The 17,761-nt window shown below is 41.9% G+C and overlaps 2 protein-coding genes across 4 annotated transcripts in view; one reads left to right on the top strand and one right to left on the bottom strand.

Moving 5' to 3' along the window:
- Positions 1 to 17,761, top strand: part of itgav (integrin, alpha V) — a 563,305-nt gene that overhangs the window by 150,028 nt on the left and 395,516 nt on the right. The window lies entirely within an intron of this gene.
- The window catches only part of man1a2 (mannosidase, alpha, class 1A, member 2), a 140,717-nt gene that overhangs the window by 13,829 nt on the left and 109,127 nt on the right, over positions 1 to 17,761 (bottom strand). For all 3 annotated transcript variants that reach the window (XM_061723305.1, XM_061723307.1, XM_061723306.1), the window contains exons 8-12: positions 16,003 to 16,126; positions 15,079 to 15,172; positions 6,679 to 6,794; positions 5,684 to 5,903; positions 2,002 to 2,174 (exon numbers count right to left, since the gene is read on the bottom strand). In XM_061723305.1, the coding sequence (XP_061579289.1) occupies positions 2,002 to 2,174; positions 5,684 to 5,903; positions 6,679 to 6,794; positions 15,079 to 15,172; positions 16,003 to 16,126 (727 nt within the window). The remainder of the gene's footprint in view (positions 1 to 2,001; positions 2,175 to 5,683; positions 5,904 to 6,678; positions 6,795 to 15,078; positions 15,173 to 16,002; positions 16,127 to 17,761) is intronic.

Below are 17,761 nucleotides of genomic sequence, written 5' to 3'. Positions count from 1 at the left end.
AGTTCTTATAAACACGGAGAAACACAAGACCACGCCACACTTTTGGAGTGAGGAGGAGACTAATCACTTCATAAATGTAATGAAGGATATGAACATTCTGGCATTTGTAGACGGTAGAAAGTACGGGGATAGTGAGATTTACAAGAAGGTGAGCAAAAAGTTGCGCGAAGCAGCATTTGTTTTGAATTTGGATACAGGAAGAAGAAGCGGAAATAATTGCATCATCACGTTCTCCGTGCGTCGCTGGTTTGATCGAGATATTCCAAATGATTAATCACCATGTATACAGGGATAACCCTGTTTACTCACGCATGGAAACGGAATATTCCGAATGTTTCAGTAACCGGAATATTAGTAATAACCCGAATTTTGACTGCATGTAAACGTAGTCAGTGACTTGACAGGCTGCACTGCTGAGTTCAGGAGCAGCAGGTGACGCAGCAGAGCTGAGCCAGGATGCTGCGTTTCCATCATGTCCAGTAGAAACCCTGGAAGCTGGATCTGTAACGGCGCTGACCCCTCCTGGGTCTCCATTTACAGGGACGGAGTCGGCAGGAGGTACTGACTTAGCAAACTACCATTCAATACTAGCTGGTAATGGTTCTGCACCACTTTTACTGTTTGCCAGCTATAAGTGGATTTAAAAGAAGAAAAACGAGAGCAAGGACAAAGGAAAGGATTAAGAAAAACAAACTAGAATAACAAGGTCAAGACTGACAGATCTGAGATGGTTGTTGCGTTTCCATGACGATGAATTAGAGGAGACGACTTGCACTCGAGGAGGACAATGTGAGAGCTGAACATCATTTCCCGTCCACCTCACGTTCAGCCAGCACCGAGTCGACACCACGGCCCCCCCAGCTGCTTTCTGGTGCCACTCCGATGTGTTTCGGCCTCGTAAAGAGGCCTGAAAATTGCTCCTGATCATGCTGTTCCAGACACGCGTTTATGATTAGGTGCCATAAAACTACCACGGAGCCTCACCAACGAAAATGGGGTTCAATTTACAGAAAAAAATAGAATAAAAAAGAAAGAAAAAGAAGACGATTCATGTGGTTTTTTTGCGTGTAGCCTGAGGATGCAACTTTACACTTCCTCCTCACGAGTCCAGGGCACAACCGTCCATTTGCAGTTCCCTGGCATGCATGAAAACGCACACGTTCTGACAATTAAATCCAGGTTTTACGCAGCATTTGTGAACCCAAAGTAATTAGAAGGTCATTTATTTGCAAATCTCCACACAGTTTTATGAAGAATGAATGAATGAGGCTGAGTAACTTTGACCACTGTCTTCATTTCTTGTGATGTTTTTAGCATGTTGATTTTAAAGAAGACAACTTCAAAAAACAACAGATTCATGCAGCCAACACATCCGCCTGTATACTCCCTGGTTCAGCATCGTCCTCCATCTTTGTTAACAGACTAAGATGTGTGAGCAACTTTCTGCAGGAAAGTTTCGCAAGAAATAAAAGCATGAAATGAATCTGTTCTCAAAGTTGAAATGTGTATTCAAAGTAGTGAAGGAGGTGAAAACGAGGCGCTGATGCACATTATCCTCCCGCAGTCACAAGCAACACAGAACAGGGTGTAAAGCCTAACACATATAACAAACTGTGTAGAATAAACAAACGTATCATTAAAGCTGAATGTCTCAAACAGGTTCTGAACTGGAAATAAGACCAGGAAACTAGTGAATAAGGCAAGAATTCATAATGAAACACAAAGTCAAGATTATTTTACCTACTAACAAACATCAGTTAAAATCTAAAATTTAACAGTAAATAATTTACTGTTTAGTGAGAGGAAATTACATTTAAAAAAAAAAAGAGGAAAAAGTTTCTCAAAATGTTTTCTGAAAGTTGATAAAAAAGCAGATAAACAACTAATGCCAGATGAAAGCGGCGCAAAGTACAAGATGTGCATCTCAAAAGCATCTCAGAACGAGCATCTAGGAGCAGCGTGCAGTTCCAAGGCTGACCTGAAGGCTGAAGGGCTGCTCACCTGTGCTGCCTCCCAGCCCCACTGCCTGTACTTGGGGTCGTGGGTGAACCTCCACATGTACCAGTACGTCTCGATCACCTCCGGCCGCAGGATGTAGTACTTCTCGTTCTGCCGGACAGCCACCGCCTCCAGGCCGCTGTCGAACTTGAAGGCCTCCGGGCCGAGCTTTAGCACTTAGAGCAGAGAGACAAACAAAGAAAGTTAATTAAAATACGGAGAGAGGCAAACAAGAGAAGATGAGAGGTTTTGAAAATGAGCGCGAGGAAAAGAGAGGTTGTGTGAACGTGGGATGGGGCAGTAAATAAAGTGAAGGAGTGATAGAGGGATAGAAGGGAGGGGAGACAAATAGGATAAGAATGATTAACAATTAAAAAGAGACAAGAGAAGATAAACATGGGCTTTTTGCTGCTTGTTTGTCTTAATGGTTCAGTTATTGATGATTACAAGTAGGGACTGATATAAATACGCCTGTGGCTGTGTGTGTGTCTGTGAGCGTCTAAGTAATTAAAAGCATTCAACTGCACCGATTTTACTGCCTTTTCCTCTTTTTACAATAAGTGTCTTCTGCAATTTTCATTTAAGTCTGATAAGTATTAACAGTCCGCAGGCCAGCACACGTGAATGCAGCAACCCCGGGCGGTGCAGGTAACTGCAGCAGCGCCGTGTCATGATGCCCTCGCCACACTTCTCCACTCTGGCCCATTTTTGCTGCTGCTGAAAAGACTTTTTTTTCATTCTCTTTTTCTCCATCCTGCATCCTGTAGCAGCTCTGCTTCCACAGTGCTACAGCTATTATTGTTGAATCAGTATGTAAACTCCCTCTTTGCAAGGCTGACAAAGAGGTAAGAAGCCAACTATTGCTTTTCCTGTTGCTTTAAACACAATATATATCTGATCAAAAGGTGCAATTTTCTATGTTATGAAGCGAATATGGACAACTACAGCGTTTGGTTAAAGCCGGCAAAAATCCCATGACAGTGCATCATAGTAAGTAAGTGACACAGCAGGACGCTTCCTTTCCGATCCAGGGGCGGTGCTTCACATGCACCACGTGGGTGGGGTTTCATTTTAAGTGTGAGAATAGCAGACAAACTGCTGCAGAAGTAAAAGTGTCCTTGAAAAGGTTACAACACAATCATGCACGAGAACACGCACGTTCAACAGTTCCTATGAATTATCATGTGGTTAACCGACAGGCCGACTTCAGACCGGCTGGCCTTTAGCTACAAAACTGTCTGTTCACTCCTTTGTTTCTGCCGTCCCCCCCTCCGTCTCCCCTCCTTTCTCCATCTTCATTTGTTGCCATGGCAACCTCTCCTCTTTCTTAGAGGAGCCTCACATTTTCTGGCTACACACAACCACAGTGCAGGTCCACACGGTTGTGTTCCTAACCTGACAACTATTGATCCCGGCCGGCCTCTGCTGTAATAGATGATAATTTTTATGCTCCAGGGAACTGAAAAAGTAGCTGGAAAATCTGATTAGGACGACTGCCAGTCTCTGCAAAAAACCGCCTGTGATTAAGACAGACAGCGAAGGAAAAATGCATCGTTGTCGAGGCAGGTAGGAAGGTTGGAGAGCTTGTGTCACACAAACACCTCACACACTCAAGAAACACAAATAACGATGTCGTGAAATGTAAAATAAAAGCCTTATCGCCGGGCCGACATACTTCACATATATAACGGTGTGCTATATGTCATGAAGAAGTTATGCTTTCCAGGATTTGTTTAAGGTATCAACATTTTAAGAGGTCCAGTGGTACAGTGACATTTTCGCTGGTTTGAGTTAGGGCTGGGCGATAGGGACCAAAAGTCATATCTCGATATTTTCTAGCTGAATGGCAATACTCGATATACCTGTATATCGATATTTTTTCTGTGCCATAATTGGTGTTTCCCCCAAAGCATTATAGCATAGCATCTCTGTTAGCTTCATTTTTTTCTGAGGCAAACCCTTAAAAAAACAGTCAGTTTTAATACAAAGCCTCGTGCCAAATGTCACACAGGTTCCTTTATTAACAGAGGTCTGCACAATATCAAAATGTATAAAACAAATTAAATAAAAATAACTGCCTGCATTTATAGAATAAAAATGCTTCTTGAATAAAATAAAACAAATATCCCTTTCCTGCATAACAATTAAATTAAAATACACTGTGCAATTAATACAATGTAGACAGTAACAGGCAGACTTTTGTCAACACTGAGGTTGACAGTTGTGCAAATAACAAATAAAACATTCAAGTCAATTTGTCACAAAATAAGCTATATCAAAATCATTAAAAAAAAATAAAAAATTAATCGATATAAATGATATTGTCTCGTACCATATCGCGTTTGAAAATATATCGATATATATTAAAATCTCGATATATCGCCCAGCCCTAGTTTGAGTAGCTCTACGAGTTTTTCTGCTCACTGTCATTCAGCAACGCTGTGTCCCTGACAGAAGGGTCTTTGCCCGGTCCCGCAGAGTTGATGCCGTTTTTGTAAATTTCTAACATTTCATGTACTGTGTTCCACCAACTTGTGAATTTGAATTTGAGACACCATGGACCAACTTGTGTATGAGCAAATTTAATATCTTGCTTTACAGTCAAACTGGTGGTTTATAGTTCTGTTGTAAAAAGGTTTTCCTGAGCTTTTCCAGAAGGAGGGACGTTGCATTGACGAGGACTGCAATGTTTACATGTTTGGACTCTTCATGGCATTTGTCGACTCCTCAGCCAAATGATCTGTAGTTCAGGTTGAATCAAGACAGTTGAACATCCTTTTCTCGCTTCTTGAAGATGTTTCACCTTCAAATCTAGAGCGGATCATCAGAGCTGATGATGGCTGGAGCTGGAGGACTGTGAACCTCCGAAAAACATGCTCTTCATGCCCTAATCCCCATAGATTAACTGTCACTGGGAGGTCTGTGTTGAGACCAAGGATCTTTGCTGTCAGCAATTACCTTTCAATACATTTGCGTGTTGTTTCATAGAGGTTGGGAATTACCTCAGTGCAGAAATATGTAGCAAATGGTTCTTTGTAATATGGCCAAAGCCTTCTCAGAAGGTGCTGAAAGCCCACATTTTCACAGTGAAACAGCTGTGGATCTTTGCCATCAACATCCCAAAGCTCTAGTAATATTTTTGTATCTTCCTGAACCAGCGGGGCTTACAAGATACCTCACACATTTGGATTTATTTAGAGTTTAACCTAGCTACTGACCCGGTGATGAGGATGCAGAGGTGCATGTACGACAGTGTTTGTAGAAAGTCATTTCTTTAGTTTATTGCTTTCTCTGGGCAATTATTATAATCTCAACCATCTCCATGCTGTAGATTGTAAGATGTGACACCAGTATTTTCATTTTCCCTCAACTTCTGCACACAAAGATTGGATATTTATATGGTTATATGGATTTTATGGGCATTTAGTCATGGCAGTGGGCTGACTCACAGACAGAGGTAATTTAGAGAGAGATAATGTGTAGAAACTAGCTGTGATAAAAGTGAAAATTCTGCAAATCACCAATAAGTATTGAACTGTGTCTGTTGTACTGAACACTTGAATATGATGGAGAACTGTAGCATCGCTACCATCAACCCAACCGATACTAAGTTGCAACAAAATCCAACCTGACGTGGCTATAAGCGCTTCGGTTTACGGTATTTGCAGCCAAAACTCTTCCTCACCTGTCCTGTCATACGACTCGTGGCAGGTGTGTGCGATCTCGGCTCCGAGCTGCAGATAGTGTCCGGCCTTGTCGTCCGGCGAGCCATCTGCTCCCAGTGCAAACATCCCACCAGCGAAGCAGGCCAGGTGGCCCATCTTCCTCTCCAGGTGGCCGTTCTTCCACTCCCCGATGAATGTCAGACCGCCGTTGGATTTACGTATGAGGTGACGTTCGATGGCCTGGAAGGGAGGTAAGTCAGTGTTAGGGATGTATGCAGTCTGAAAGATGAGCAGGAAATACAGTTTCATTCAACAGGTAGAAAAGCAGGATACTAAGTCAACACTTGGGTTTAATATTTTCTATCTCTGCTGAAAGAAACTAGACATGCAGAGGAGTCAAATTGAGATGCTTGAGGAAAATATGGTATCGACGAGTTAAGGTCAAAACAAGAAATGCCACCGCGCTCTTAATTACAGGGCTGGTGGTGGTAACAGTGTCATGGGCCATTGGCATTCAGTGCAACTATGCAAGTGTGAACCGGGTCAAACTGGAGAAAACAAAATGGAAAACGCGTATTTAAAATCCAGCCACATCTCTCACCCTTTGCTCCGCAGCATCTGCTCTAAAAAATCTGGAAACCCTAATGATCAACAGACATCTTCATCATCTGCAGATAATTAATAACTGCTTCCTGCAAAACTCACTCTGATCGTCTGAGAACGCATCTGTCTTTTATCGCGACGGACACCAAAACGAGGCAGCCGGCTCTTTATGGTAGTTGTTAAAAAGAACAAGTGGGGATATTTACAGTTACATCTGTGATTAGTCTGTGACTGCCTCTCGTTTCCTGCAACCCTAAGAGTCACCACGTGATATTTTTAAGGAAAAAGAATTTGTAAAAACTGCAGATCTAACATTAAAAATGCATATTTAGATTGAGGAATAATTTGCTGCTGCAAAGGTTGGACTGGGTGTAGAGATGACCAGTCGACAGGACCGGCACCACAACCGTACCTCGATGGCATCGTCGTAGGTCTTGCGAGCTTCTGTGTCAGTTTTGTCAGACATAAGCCACGCCTTCAGCAGGTATTCATAAAAACTGTCTCCTAGTCCTCCAACCGAGGTATGATCTGCAGGGACCGAAAACAGGAGACAGAAATGCAGAGAAAGAACGTCAACAGACAGACACACAGTGAATTATTCATTTTTCAACTTCGCCTCAAAGTATTTGGCTGGCAACAGCGAGGCATCAAAAGTATCTGTGGAAGCCTAGGTTTGCCTCTTATCTATGTCCACAATACTTTGGCAGTGTGCTCCCCGCCTCTTCCTGTTTTGTTGACCCTCTCCCTGATGTGTTCACATTTCGGAGTTCCCAGTCGTCCTCATCAAAGTGTACGCAGCTTTCAAGGCTGTCCTCGTTTTGCAGGACAGTGAAGATGGGACCAGGCCAACATCTGCATGTGTCCTACCCCAAGAAGAGAATCATGTCCCCTGAGGGCAATTCAGACCCACTTTCGTGCTGCTTTGTTCCATGTTGGAGGCAAAGTCACAGGATTAGCAAAAGAAGAGATTTTTGTTCATGCATGTGCCGTCTCTTGTGCTCCGATACATTTACCTCTAAGAATAGTGTAAAACAACCACAAACTGGCTCCTCCTTATGAGCTCTTGATGGAAATTTCTGATTTAAAAGCATGACTGTAAAGAAGAAGACGGGTGGTAATTTTTTAAGTCGAAAATTTGGATTTCTCCCCATGCAGCGTTATCGGCTCAAATGTCTAGATGAGTTATCGTCACTTTTTCATGGATCAAGACTTTATCTGTGACTTCACAAGGTACAACCAGAACGTGTCCCGTCCCCTGCGTGCGGCAAACTCTTCAACTCCACATCATCACACTTGATATCTGAGCAGATGCTTCATGTCTCGTCATCAAGGAGATTCTAATCTCCATGTGACCAACACGCCTGTGAGGAACGCCGGGGCTGCTGAAACACAGCGAAGCGAGGAGGACGAATGCATTATTCATCTTTTGTTATGGAGAAGCCTCACAACCAACCCTGAAGACATGGCTGGGAAACTAGTGGAATAAATATATGGGTGCGTGAGTTTGCATCTTTACAGAGATCAATGTCAAATAAGAAATAAATACAAGTTAGTATTCATGATACTTTCGGGTCGGGACCCAAAAGAGGGTTGCGGCCTCGTTTTTAGTGAGTCGTGAGGCTTTCTATCAGGTACAGGTAAAGCTCTTTATGGAAGTACTTCTCAGTTTTATTTTCATGTATGCCAGAAGAATCACTTAATTCTGTATAATTTGAGGTGTTTTCACTAAATAAACTTGAGAAGCTGAGAGTTTTCCTTGGTTTGGGACGCAGCTGGTCATGAAGGGGTGGTGGTGGTACAGAAGCTGGACCAAGTGAGAACCACTGATCCATGGCCGGTTGGAAAGAGCCCTTTCCCTCCAGGCATCGCCAGGGCTGTGTGGGTATGAAATTCCTCATGTTATGCCACAAAGAATGTTATTTTAATAATTTGTTTGCTCCGAGTGCTGCATCAAAACTATCTTACCCGGAAACCTGGATGAATGCCAGTGTGTTTTGCTTTTAATCTTCGGCTCTCAGCTTCAGGAATGAAAAACGGTCCTGGTTGGTAAGTGAGGTACTCAGAGTTGTACTTTTGAACCTTTTGAAAAAAAAAGCTTTTCTAGGTTGAACATGTGCACGAGGAGCTCCCAGGAGCATTTAAATGGACGACAAATCATCTCTTCTGGTGAGAATTAGTCGACTTTTCTTTGACCCCATGTTTTGTGTTCACCCAACTGTGTTGCTTTTAAAGTGCTTTATTAGTAAAGTGAGGTGCGTTTTATCTGGGGGGTCTGGTAAAGGGGATATGTAAATTGTCCAGAATGATCAGATGGAGCTTGCATGAACTTCTCCTGTTCTGATTTGGATTTTAATCTGCAAAGTGCACATTAAAGCAGAATGTGCAGTGAATCGTGTCCTTATTATTCTCTTTCCACCAAACGCTGTCTTGTGTGAAGAGCAGTCAGATCTTTGATCTTATTCATTATTGCTATCATTGATTTATCCTTTGGTATCCACAGTTTCTGTGATTTCACCTTCAGATCTGTGAAAAAGTGTATTTAAAAGAAATATTTTGCTTTCATGTATAACTGCTCAAGATTTGCTCCTCCATATTTTATTGTTCAAGTCAAACGTTCGGTTAAGAACCATCAAGCACCAGAACAGAGCAGATGGTAGCTGCTGGAAACCATTCAGATATAGACAGAAAAGGGGGCTGGCAGTGTGAAAAGTTGCTCTAAGGATCTGTCAAATGTGTCAGCTGTTTACTAAGATTACAAACATGTGACTTTAGCTTTAAATTAAAAAACTCAATTAAAGAAAACAACAAACTAAAGTGGCAAATCATTTCAAAATTTTGTTTTTCATTCTCGTTCCAATATTCAAATAAGGAAAACATAAAACTTTACAATTTATCTCACTTGCAGAGTTATATTTCTTGAATTTCCATCATAGTTCATTTCAAATGTTACAGCCAGCATGGTTATTGTGAAATATTTCCTGCTGTGTTGTGGGAGATTGTCATTTGATGACCAACTTATTGTATATAAACAATAAAACCTACAAAGGATTTTTCCTCTGTGTGTCCAGTATCTGAGCTTTCTCTGCCAGGTTTACCATGTTATTGCTCGAAAACTTAGCTGCTGGGTGCCTGACGGCAGCGTCAGTAGGCATTTTTAGATCGGATCCCGCTAATATCGCTGGATGATGAACTCGTGTTTAACGCGCGTTGGCAAGTTAACGCGAGTTGAGAGAGTCAGGAGGCGTTAACCGTTAAACATAACGTAACCTGTGTGGACGTGTAGAATGATGTATTGTCCCCACATCAGCAGGGTAATATGCGGTCTTAGACGGGCAGAATTTTCAAAAGGAGGATGGATGAACAGCAGGATGAGCTTTTTTTGTGGCTGGGTTTTGCTTCTTTAAAAGTCCCGGTTTGTCATTTATGTGTCCACTTGTTGAAATAACGGTTCTGAACATTAATGGCGTCCTCGGCTCCGATGTTTAGTTCCTTATTTTATAAAATAATAATAGATAAATAAAAACTCTCCTGGTGGGTTGTACTCAGGGTACGTGAACAACAACCCTCTCCCACGACCCGCCACCCCGCGTTAGTTCTGTTTACATTAGACCTGTCCTGGTCAAGACCAAGACGACCCTCGGAGGAGAATTATCGTCGGGGCAGCTCGGCCAGCCGCCCCGCGTTGCTCAATGTAAAAGGGGCACACGACACACTGGGTCTGAGCGTTTGTAGAGGCAGGTTATTGGCCGGTACTTGGATGGCAACGGCCCATGCTAGGGTCCTGCATGATGAGGACCGTGTGGACGGGTCAACCAGGCTGGGCAGGTCCCTCTCTCTAACGCTCATGTGGGGGCTAGTTAGTTTCTGCCAGTAGGAGCGTATCATGTCTGGACCTGGTGCTGTCCAAGACCTTTTCTTCAAGGTCTTTTAATTATACATGTGCCTATCTCCCAACTCCTGTTACTTATGATAACACATATTTTCAAAATAAAATCTCATGCAACAGTATATTAAAAATGCTAAATACAAAATTCTATGATATTTTGTCTCCTTGGTGATTCATTTTGTTACAAGTCCATCTAAAGAGGAAGGTGGACTGTTTGACAGCTGGTGTGAATCTGAGGAAAGAGGAGTGCAAATGAGAGGGTCTGAGAGCAGTGGGTGGTGATGGCAGGTAGACAGCGTGTTGCAGAGACAGAGGAGTGTGTGGTGGTGAGGCTGTCAGTCACTGAAGCAGCTTGTTAGGACAAATGAGTTCAGACCCATGTCTCATTAGTCTGCTTTAACTAGTCTAGTCTGCAACATAAAACGCCTATTCATATTCAAAAATACTTTATTAATCCCAGGAGGGAAATTATTTCATTATTCATAATTTATTTATTATTTATAATAATGATGATTATGATGATGAAATCCAGTCTCACCAAGTCATGAAATTAGATAAACACAACCTCAGACGAAAAAAAAAAACAACAGGACATATTCCATTGCATCAATGGTTTGACAGACCGTATTTTCCGTACTATCAGGCACTTAAAATCCTTAATTTTCTCAAAAAATCGTCAGTGCACCTTATAATGTGGTGCACCTTATGTATGAATTCTGTTGCGCTTACTGACCTCGAACCAGTTTTATGTGGAACACTGCATCAAAAATCTGTCAAAATGAGTGAGACTTTGGTAACAACGAAGCTTCTCAGCCTGACTGATGGTCAGACCGTTCAGCTGACACATTAAAGTCGGTCCTTGGTTGGATACGGGTTGCAACGTCAGACAATGGTAAATAACTCATTATGTAGCGCTGGCAAGCAGCCATCATTCAACATCTAGTCCATGTTACCTTACTATTATTAGACGTCAAGCCAATGTTAGGTTTTTAGAGTAAACCCATTTTTCAAATCTACATCTTAATCCAGTTATAATACAACGTTGTTCCAACCTCACACTGACTTCAGGTGTCTGCCATCACTAGCAACGATGAACCAATCGGAGAACAGGACGTAGTACTACGCTTACCTCCTCCACTTTTTATTGGTGGATTCGTGGAAGATGAATGATTTAAAATGTGAGTTTATTTTTCTGTTTAAGTTACAACTTAACGATATTCTGAGTTATTGTGAATGAGTTGAATAAAGTTCGATTTACCAGACTGTTTGGTTTTGTTTTATCATGCGTGTGAGGAACCAGAGCGGCCTCCCCACGTACAAGGGGACAAGGCAAAACTGGACCTGGGTGATGAGGTGTAAAAAGAACCTTGCAGAGCGTAGAATGCCAAAAAATAAGGCTTTTTATTCCATGTAGTAAAACACATACAGGCGGAGGGCAAAATCAGCATTCCAAAAAATGGCACAATGGGGCATAGCCTCACAACAAGCTATCTCATTCAGCAGCCCCCTCTTCCGGTATGCAGCTGCTGTTTATAAACCCTGGCAGGGAGGAGAGGTTGATTGGACACAGGTGGGCTCCAATTAGAAGAACCAGGCACACCTGTGTGCTGCTCCCCCGCAGACCACGCCCAATCCTCCACTGACACACACATTAAAAAAATGTCCGGTGAGGGTGAGAAGGGGAGGGGTTGCTCACTTTCTCACAATGCGCCTTATACCCGGTGTGCCTTATGTATGAAAATAGACCCTTAATAGCATGTAAAATATCAGTCTCACATCACTGTAGAGGAATTTGGCTCCATCTTCTTTGCAATGTTGCTTCAGTTCAGTAGTTATGGTCTTTTTGTTGACATGAGGGTCTTGTTTGGTTTGTTTGATTTATGTCAAACCATCTTGTGCCTCATCTGCCCAGCTGTTACTTCTTGTGGTTTGTCTGGATTCATTTTTGCAAATCAAAGCCACGCTTCCATGTTGTTGTTTTTTAGGCTAAACACCCTTGAGAAGTTCATAACTGTCTTGAAAAGTTTCCACTTGTAAAAAGATGTTTTTCAGATGTTTTGCAGGAAGTTGAACTCAAAATTGCCGTAAATGGTTTAAAACTCCTTCGAGACAAATGTGCAACAACAATTGCTTTTCTGAGAACACGGCTTGTGTCTTTCCCTCTTGGCATGTTGTTATCACACACCTCGATGATCCAGACCAGTAAACTACCCAAATGTCTGCTCTTATAGAAGTGTGCACTCCTACCTCAAGGGATGATAATTAGCAGCTTTCCAACTTAGGTTTCAGTTAAAAATAGAGCCTGTATTCCCTGAGTCTTGTGCTTCATTTTTATTCCACATATGTTTTGTTTTCTCCTTTAAATATTATCATAAACTCAATGTTGGCCATTTTTATGTGAAAAACTTTGAAATCTATTTACATACTTTGCTAAGTGTATTCCATTTCAGATAATTCCGGCATGCTAAGTGAGCAGCTTTTAATGGCAATGCAATTCATTTGCTGGTTTTTGTTGAATGAAGATGGTTCTTCAAAGCCTGTTTCCATCTGCTGTTCTGTTGTGGCAACATGTTTCCCTCCATGCCCCAGTTGGCATTCTCATCATCAAGTCTCATTTTTTTCTTTTCCCACACCCTACAAAGGATAATCCAGCTACAGGCACTGGCGTTCAGTTTTCTGCAGACAGTGCAGTAGTCCTGTGATTGAGCGAGATTACATGACTGCTTAATGTACAGTACAAATTGAAATATAATAAAATCACTGGTGGTGGCTGTGCCTCATTTGATATCTTGTGAGCATTTATCACAATTCAAGGGCCTTGAAGTTTCCTACTTTTTTTCTTATCAGCTAATTTAAGTCTCCATTTTACATTAATATGACAAATGTACGAGCTAAAATGCACGTTTTTTAAAGAATGTAGGTGGAGTATGGGCACGGAAAGACACGCAATCATTTTGGTACAACAAGCTTAGACACACTTCCTGACTCACCCTTCCAACACAAAGCATTCATCAGCACCTGCCCTGTCGTGCGGCTCGCCGGCTAACTCTCCATCTGGTAATGTACTCATTCATCCATCAATCAATCTGCCCTTCCTCCATAGTGTCCATTTATTTTCCCGTGCTTTTGGCCCAAAGTCTGTGCACTTACAAGTACATCAGTCTGACTGCCAAGCCAACAATCCATCCATTAATGAGCCCCTCCATTTATAAACCGAGCCTACGAGGGCTCTCCATTTGTTTCTTTGAAAAGCAAAACAAATAAAACAGAGATTTAATCCGACTGGACCCCAGCAGACATTGAAAATCTATTTACTATTTCCCATTTATTTGTGAGTGTTGTGGAATGGAAAAGATCTAATATGGCACACTGTCAGCATAGTATAACACACACACGCGGGCGCACACACACACACACGCACACGCACACGCACACGCACACACACACACACCCATACCCATACACAATTCAATTTCAACAGATTTCATCTTTTCATTTTCTTTCACTCAAATGAAGAGCAAACCTTGAGCTGATAGTGATATCTGATCAGAATTGATCAATTAAAAAAATAAATAAATAAAAAAAATAAATCTTCCAAGGTGAGTTCACCCACAAAAAAGGAAAATGTCAATACCCTCAAAGTTTTTATATTTTTATTGAATGTTAAGATAAGAAACCCTTCATATAAGTCTGTTTAAATCCCCTTTCAGGTGGAAAACAATCTAAATGAAGAATATAAGGAGCTCCCTTGTGAAACTTTGGGATATTAAGTACTTGGAAGTAATGACGTACTGAAGAATTAAATAGATCTATTTATAAACCAAATATTAAAGAAAAATGAATATATATCTGTGTTGTTAAAAGTTACCAAAGTACATAATGGCTTTAATATTTATAAATGTTGTAAGTTCAGTTATGAGTCCCCTGCAACCCTGGTGAATTTAGCCTGGAGGGTCTCGTACACACTGATACTAAAGTGAGAGGATTTCAAAAGCACTGATTCACACACAGTAAAGGTGAAACTGATACTACCAGATGTTTAAAGCCCCGGTACGTACCATCGCCACCTCTGACCACATGGTGGCAGAAAGCTCTGCCGTGGTCACGAAAGGATAGCTGAAAAGCATAACAACGTGTGCTATCCAAAGGTGTGAAGAAAACCTTCCCCACTGGCAGTTGAGGGATTAAGGGTCAAAAAATATTAGATTACAGTGATGCAACATAGAAAAACAAAGAAAAAACCTGCCCATAAAATAAGTTGCAGTCAAACAGTTTTACTTATCTTATATTTTACCCGCAGAGCACAAAATAAAAAGGTTGTTGATAAACACCATGAGATGGGGGGGTGAACATGAACAGGGATGTAGCGGCCAGGTAGTCAAAACTGATCTTTTGACAGGAAGTTAACAATAACGGCTCCTATTGTTTTGATGTCTTGGTGTACAATCACTTCGCAGGCATTTATTGAAAGCCGACTTTCATTTGGATATTCATAAAACTTCAACAACCAGAAAAGACAGGATTTAGAGGAAGAACTTCTTGTCACCATCTGACTAATTTCACTCTGAGAGCTGTTAATCTCCCCAGGCAGAGCGCCAAATCTAATCAATAAAGCAGGAATACTGTGTTCCCCATCTTCACTCTACTTCTGCTTGATTCAATTTGTTTTCATTAAAGAAGATCCATCGCACTTCTCGTCTTTCATTCAAGAGGATGAAATCTCTCCTCTTCCTGTTCAAGGAACTTCTGAGCAAATGATTTTCTGAAACTCACAAGGAAGTCCTGATACTCTGCTCCCTCAATTCGTGCATATTTACAAACACACCTTCTCAACATTTACATTCTAAATGTTAAAGCAGTGATTTAATGTCGCGATGTCTTCTAAAATGTCTTTAGTCGAGCCATTACAGGTGATCGTGTACTTACGCTGGCCCCAGCGGCCGGTGCGGGGGTTCAGGTAGTTGGGGTACAGCCCGTTGGGTCGGTCCATTTTGGCCAGCAGCTTCCGAATGTGCATCACCTGAGAAACACCAGTCACAGGTGTTTTAATCCGAACATACATTTCCCTTTTAAGTGCAGTAATCCCTGGCTATAACGCGGTTCACCTTTCACGTCTCGCTGCTTCACGGATTTACATTGTGCATCGTGTTCTGCGTTCTGATTGGCTAAACTGTCTCCCCGCTTCTTCACTTCCTGTGTCAATAACGTTGGTCCCTTAGCAACAAGCTGAGAACGGCCAATGAACTTCAGCAGCAGCTCAAGAATGGGAGCCTTTGATGAATCGTTCATTACAGTCTCAGATATAATCCATGGTGGCATGTCGGTTTATAAGAATCTTTTTGCCCAGAAGAAAAAAGAGAGACAAAAACTACCCATAACTATGTTCTTCTCTCGAAAAAATACCTGCACCGCTGCTTTAGAAGAAAAAGACGCTGCAGAGCGAGTCAGGATGCAGCGGCATCAGAAGAGCAGGGAAATACGCGCCAGTCACAATTTTTCCTACTGTACTTATTGTATTTTCTTTTCATAATCATTTTTCATTTTCTCCCATTCAAATACAATTACTCGGGTCCCGGTGGGGCGGGGCTGATCTCCGCAATTTGAAGCCTTGTATAATAATTGTAAAAAAAACTATCACTATTCACCTATCACGGGTTCTTTTTGGAACATGACCCCCCCGAAAAACTGAGTTTACTGTATCCCATAATAGAATACCTTTTTACTGGAGTAAGTCCATTTTGCCTGCTTGTTTGACTGAAACACAGTGAAAAGTGAAACAGCAAAGCAGAGAAGCATGATGACATGCGTGTCAGTCTGTAAACACAACACAGCGGTTCTCTCGAGCGCTACCTTCTGGTAGTAAGCAGGGTTTCCCGTCAGGTAGGTGAGGTGAACAAACTCCATGTGCAGAGTCCCAAACTCAGCCAGGATGCTGCTTCCTGCCGACGCCCAGCCCCAGTTACGGCCGACGCCACTGGAGACGGGAGGAGAGGAGACAGAGGGAGCACAAGGGAATAAATGATTAAAAAAGGATAAAAGTCCAATTGTGAACACTAGAGAAAACATGAATAAAAAGGAATCATTTTCAAGGCATTGTTCTTTAACTTGAGGCTGTCGAGCAATAATTCAGAAATACTGAACCAGAACTTCAGGCAAATAAAACAATTCATGATTAAGCCTTAAAACTACAGAATGAATTTCAAAGAATATTGCCAAGTGAAATGCTATTATATAACAATAATAAAAAAGGTTATTGAGAAAATTAAATCACTAATTAATTGGCAACCTGACTTTCTGAATAGGAAAACATTTTAAAATAAAGATTTCATATACAGTAAGTTTAAAAACAAAAGGCTTGATGACGTCACTGTTTTGTACCGTAAACCACCAGACATGAACTAATCCCTGCAACACATTTGTTTACAGGTGCAAACGGGCGTGGAAAACCAGAAACCTGCTCAGTAACCACAAAGCAATCCCGTGTCTCGTCAGCTCAAATCGATATGAGCAGGTTCAGTCCCCACTGATGGCCCATAAAAAGGTGTCTCATTACCGAGCTGTCACACAAGAAACATGTCATGACGGGTAAAAGCAGAGCGCTCTCTCCAGACCTTGGAAACCTTATTGTTGCTAAACGTACTGATGGCAGACGCTGCAGAGGCTTTATTTCTAAATAGCAACGTTGAGGCCGTAAAGAACACCATTTCACCACCAGGGCCTCCTCGCGATACGTCTGACGAGAGGAGTGACAAAAATAGTCAGAGGAATTGTCCCAGAGCCAAGGTCAACTTGCGTAAAGCTTCAGAAAGACCAGGATTGAGCAGGTATGACTGTTTCAAAGACGACAATAAGTAATGAACTCAAGTGCCACGGCCTGTATGCACACTCACCACACAAGACTATTCTAAAGAAAAACTGTGCTGCATCTTGTTCAACGTTTGGCCAACCTCTGTTAACTTCTGCAATATAACCTGGTCAGATGGGACCAAAACTGAACTCTTTGGAAGTGGCCACCATGTTTGGAGGACAGATGGCACTGCAGATGACCTCCGAACACACCATACCCAGAGGGACATTTGGAGGTGGGAACATCATGGTGTGGCGCTGTATTTCAGCGTAAGCTACTGGAAAACATCCTATAACTAAAGGAGGGAGGAACGTATAAATGTGCAGAGACATGTTTGATATCATTCTGCTGCCATTTTAAACTTACCGGGATGATGAAGATGGAATAAAGGTGGACACTTCAGCAACACAATGATCTCAACATGCAGCCAAAGAAAAGTCAACCGGTTTCAGAAACAGAAAATAAATCTGCTTGACGGCCCGGCCAATGCCTGACTGGAATCCAATATATGGAAGAAACTAAAACTCAGAGTTTGTGGAAACGACCCGCAACACCTTCCAGATCTGGAGACTGAGTGGAAGAAAAAACCCCTGAGCAACGCATGTGACTTGTGTCTCCATGCAGGAGGCGTCTTAGGCCGTCATTACTAATAAAGGCTTTTCTACAAACTATTACAAAACTTGAAGTGTGTTCAATACTTTCCTTCTGTGTTAAACCATTTTATCACACGTAGTTCAATTTTTGAACCTATTTCTATTGGTT

This window comes from Cololabis saira, chromosome 6 (assembly GCF_033807715.1).
Source record: "Cololabis saira isolate AMF1-May2022 chromosome 6, fColSai1.1, whole genome shotgun sequence".
NCBI classification, from domain to species: Eukaryota; Metazoa; Chordata; class Actinopteri; order Beloniformes; family Belonidae; genus Cololabis; species Cololabis saira.
Note: the sequence above shows the minus strand (reverse complement) of the source record. Positions and strands in the feature narration are given on the sequence as shown.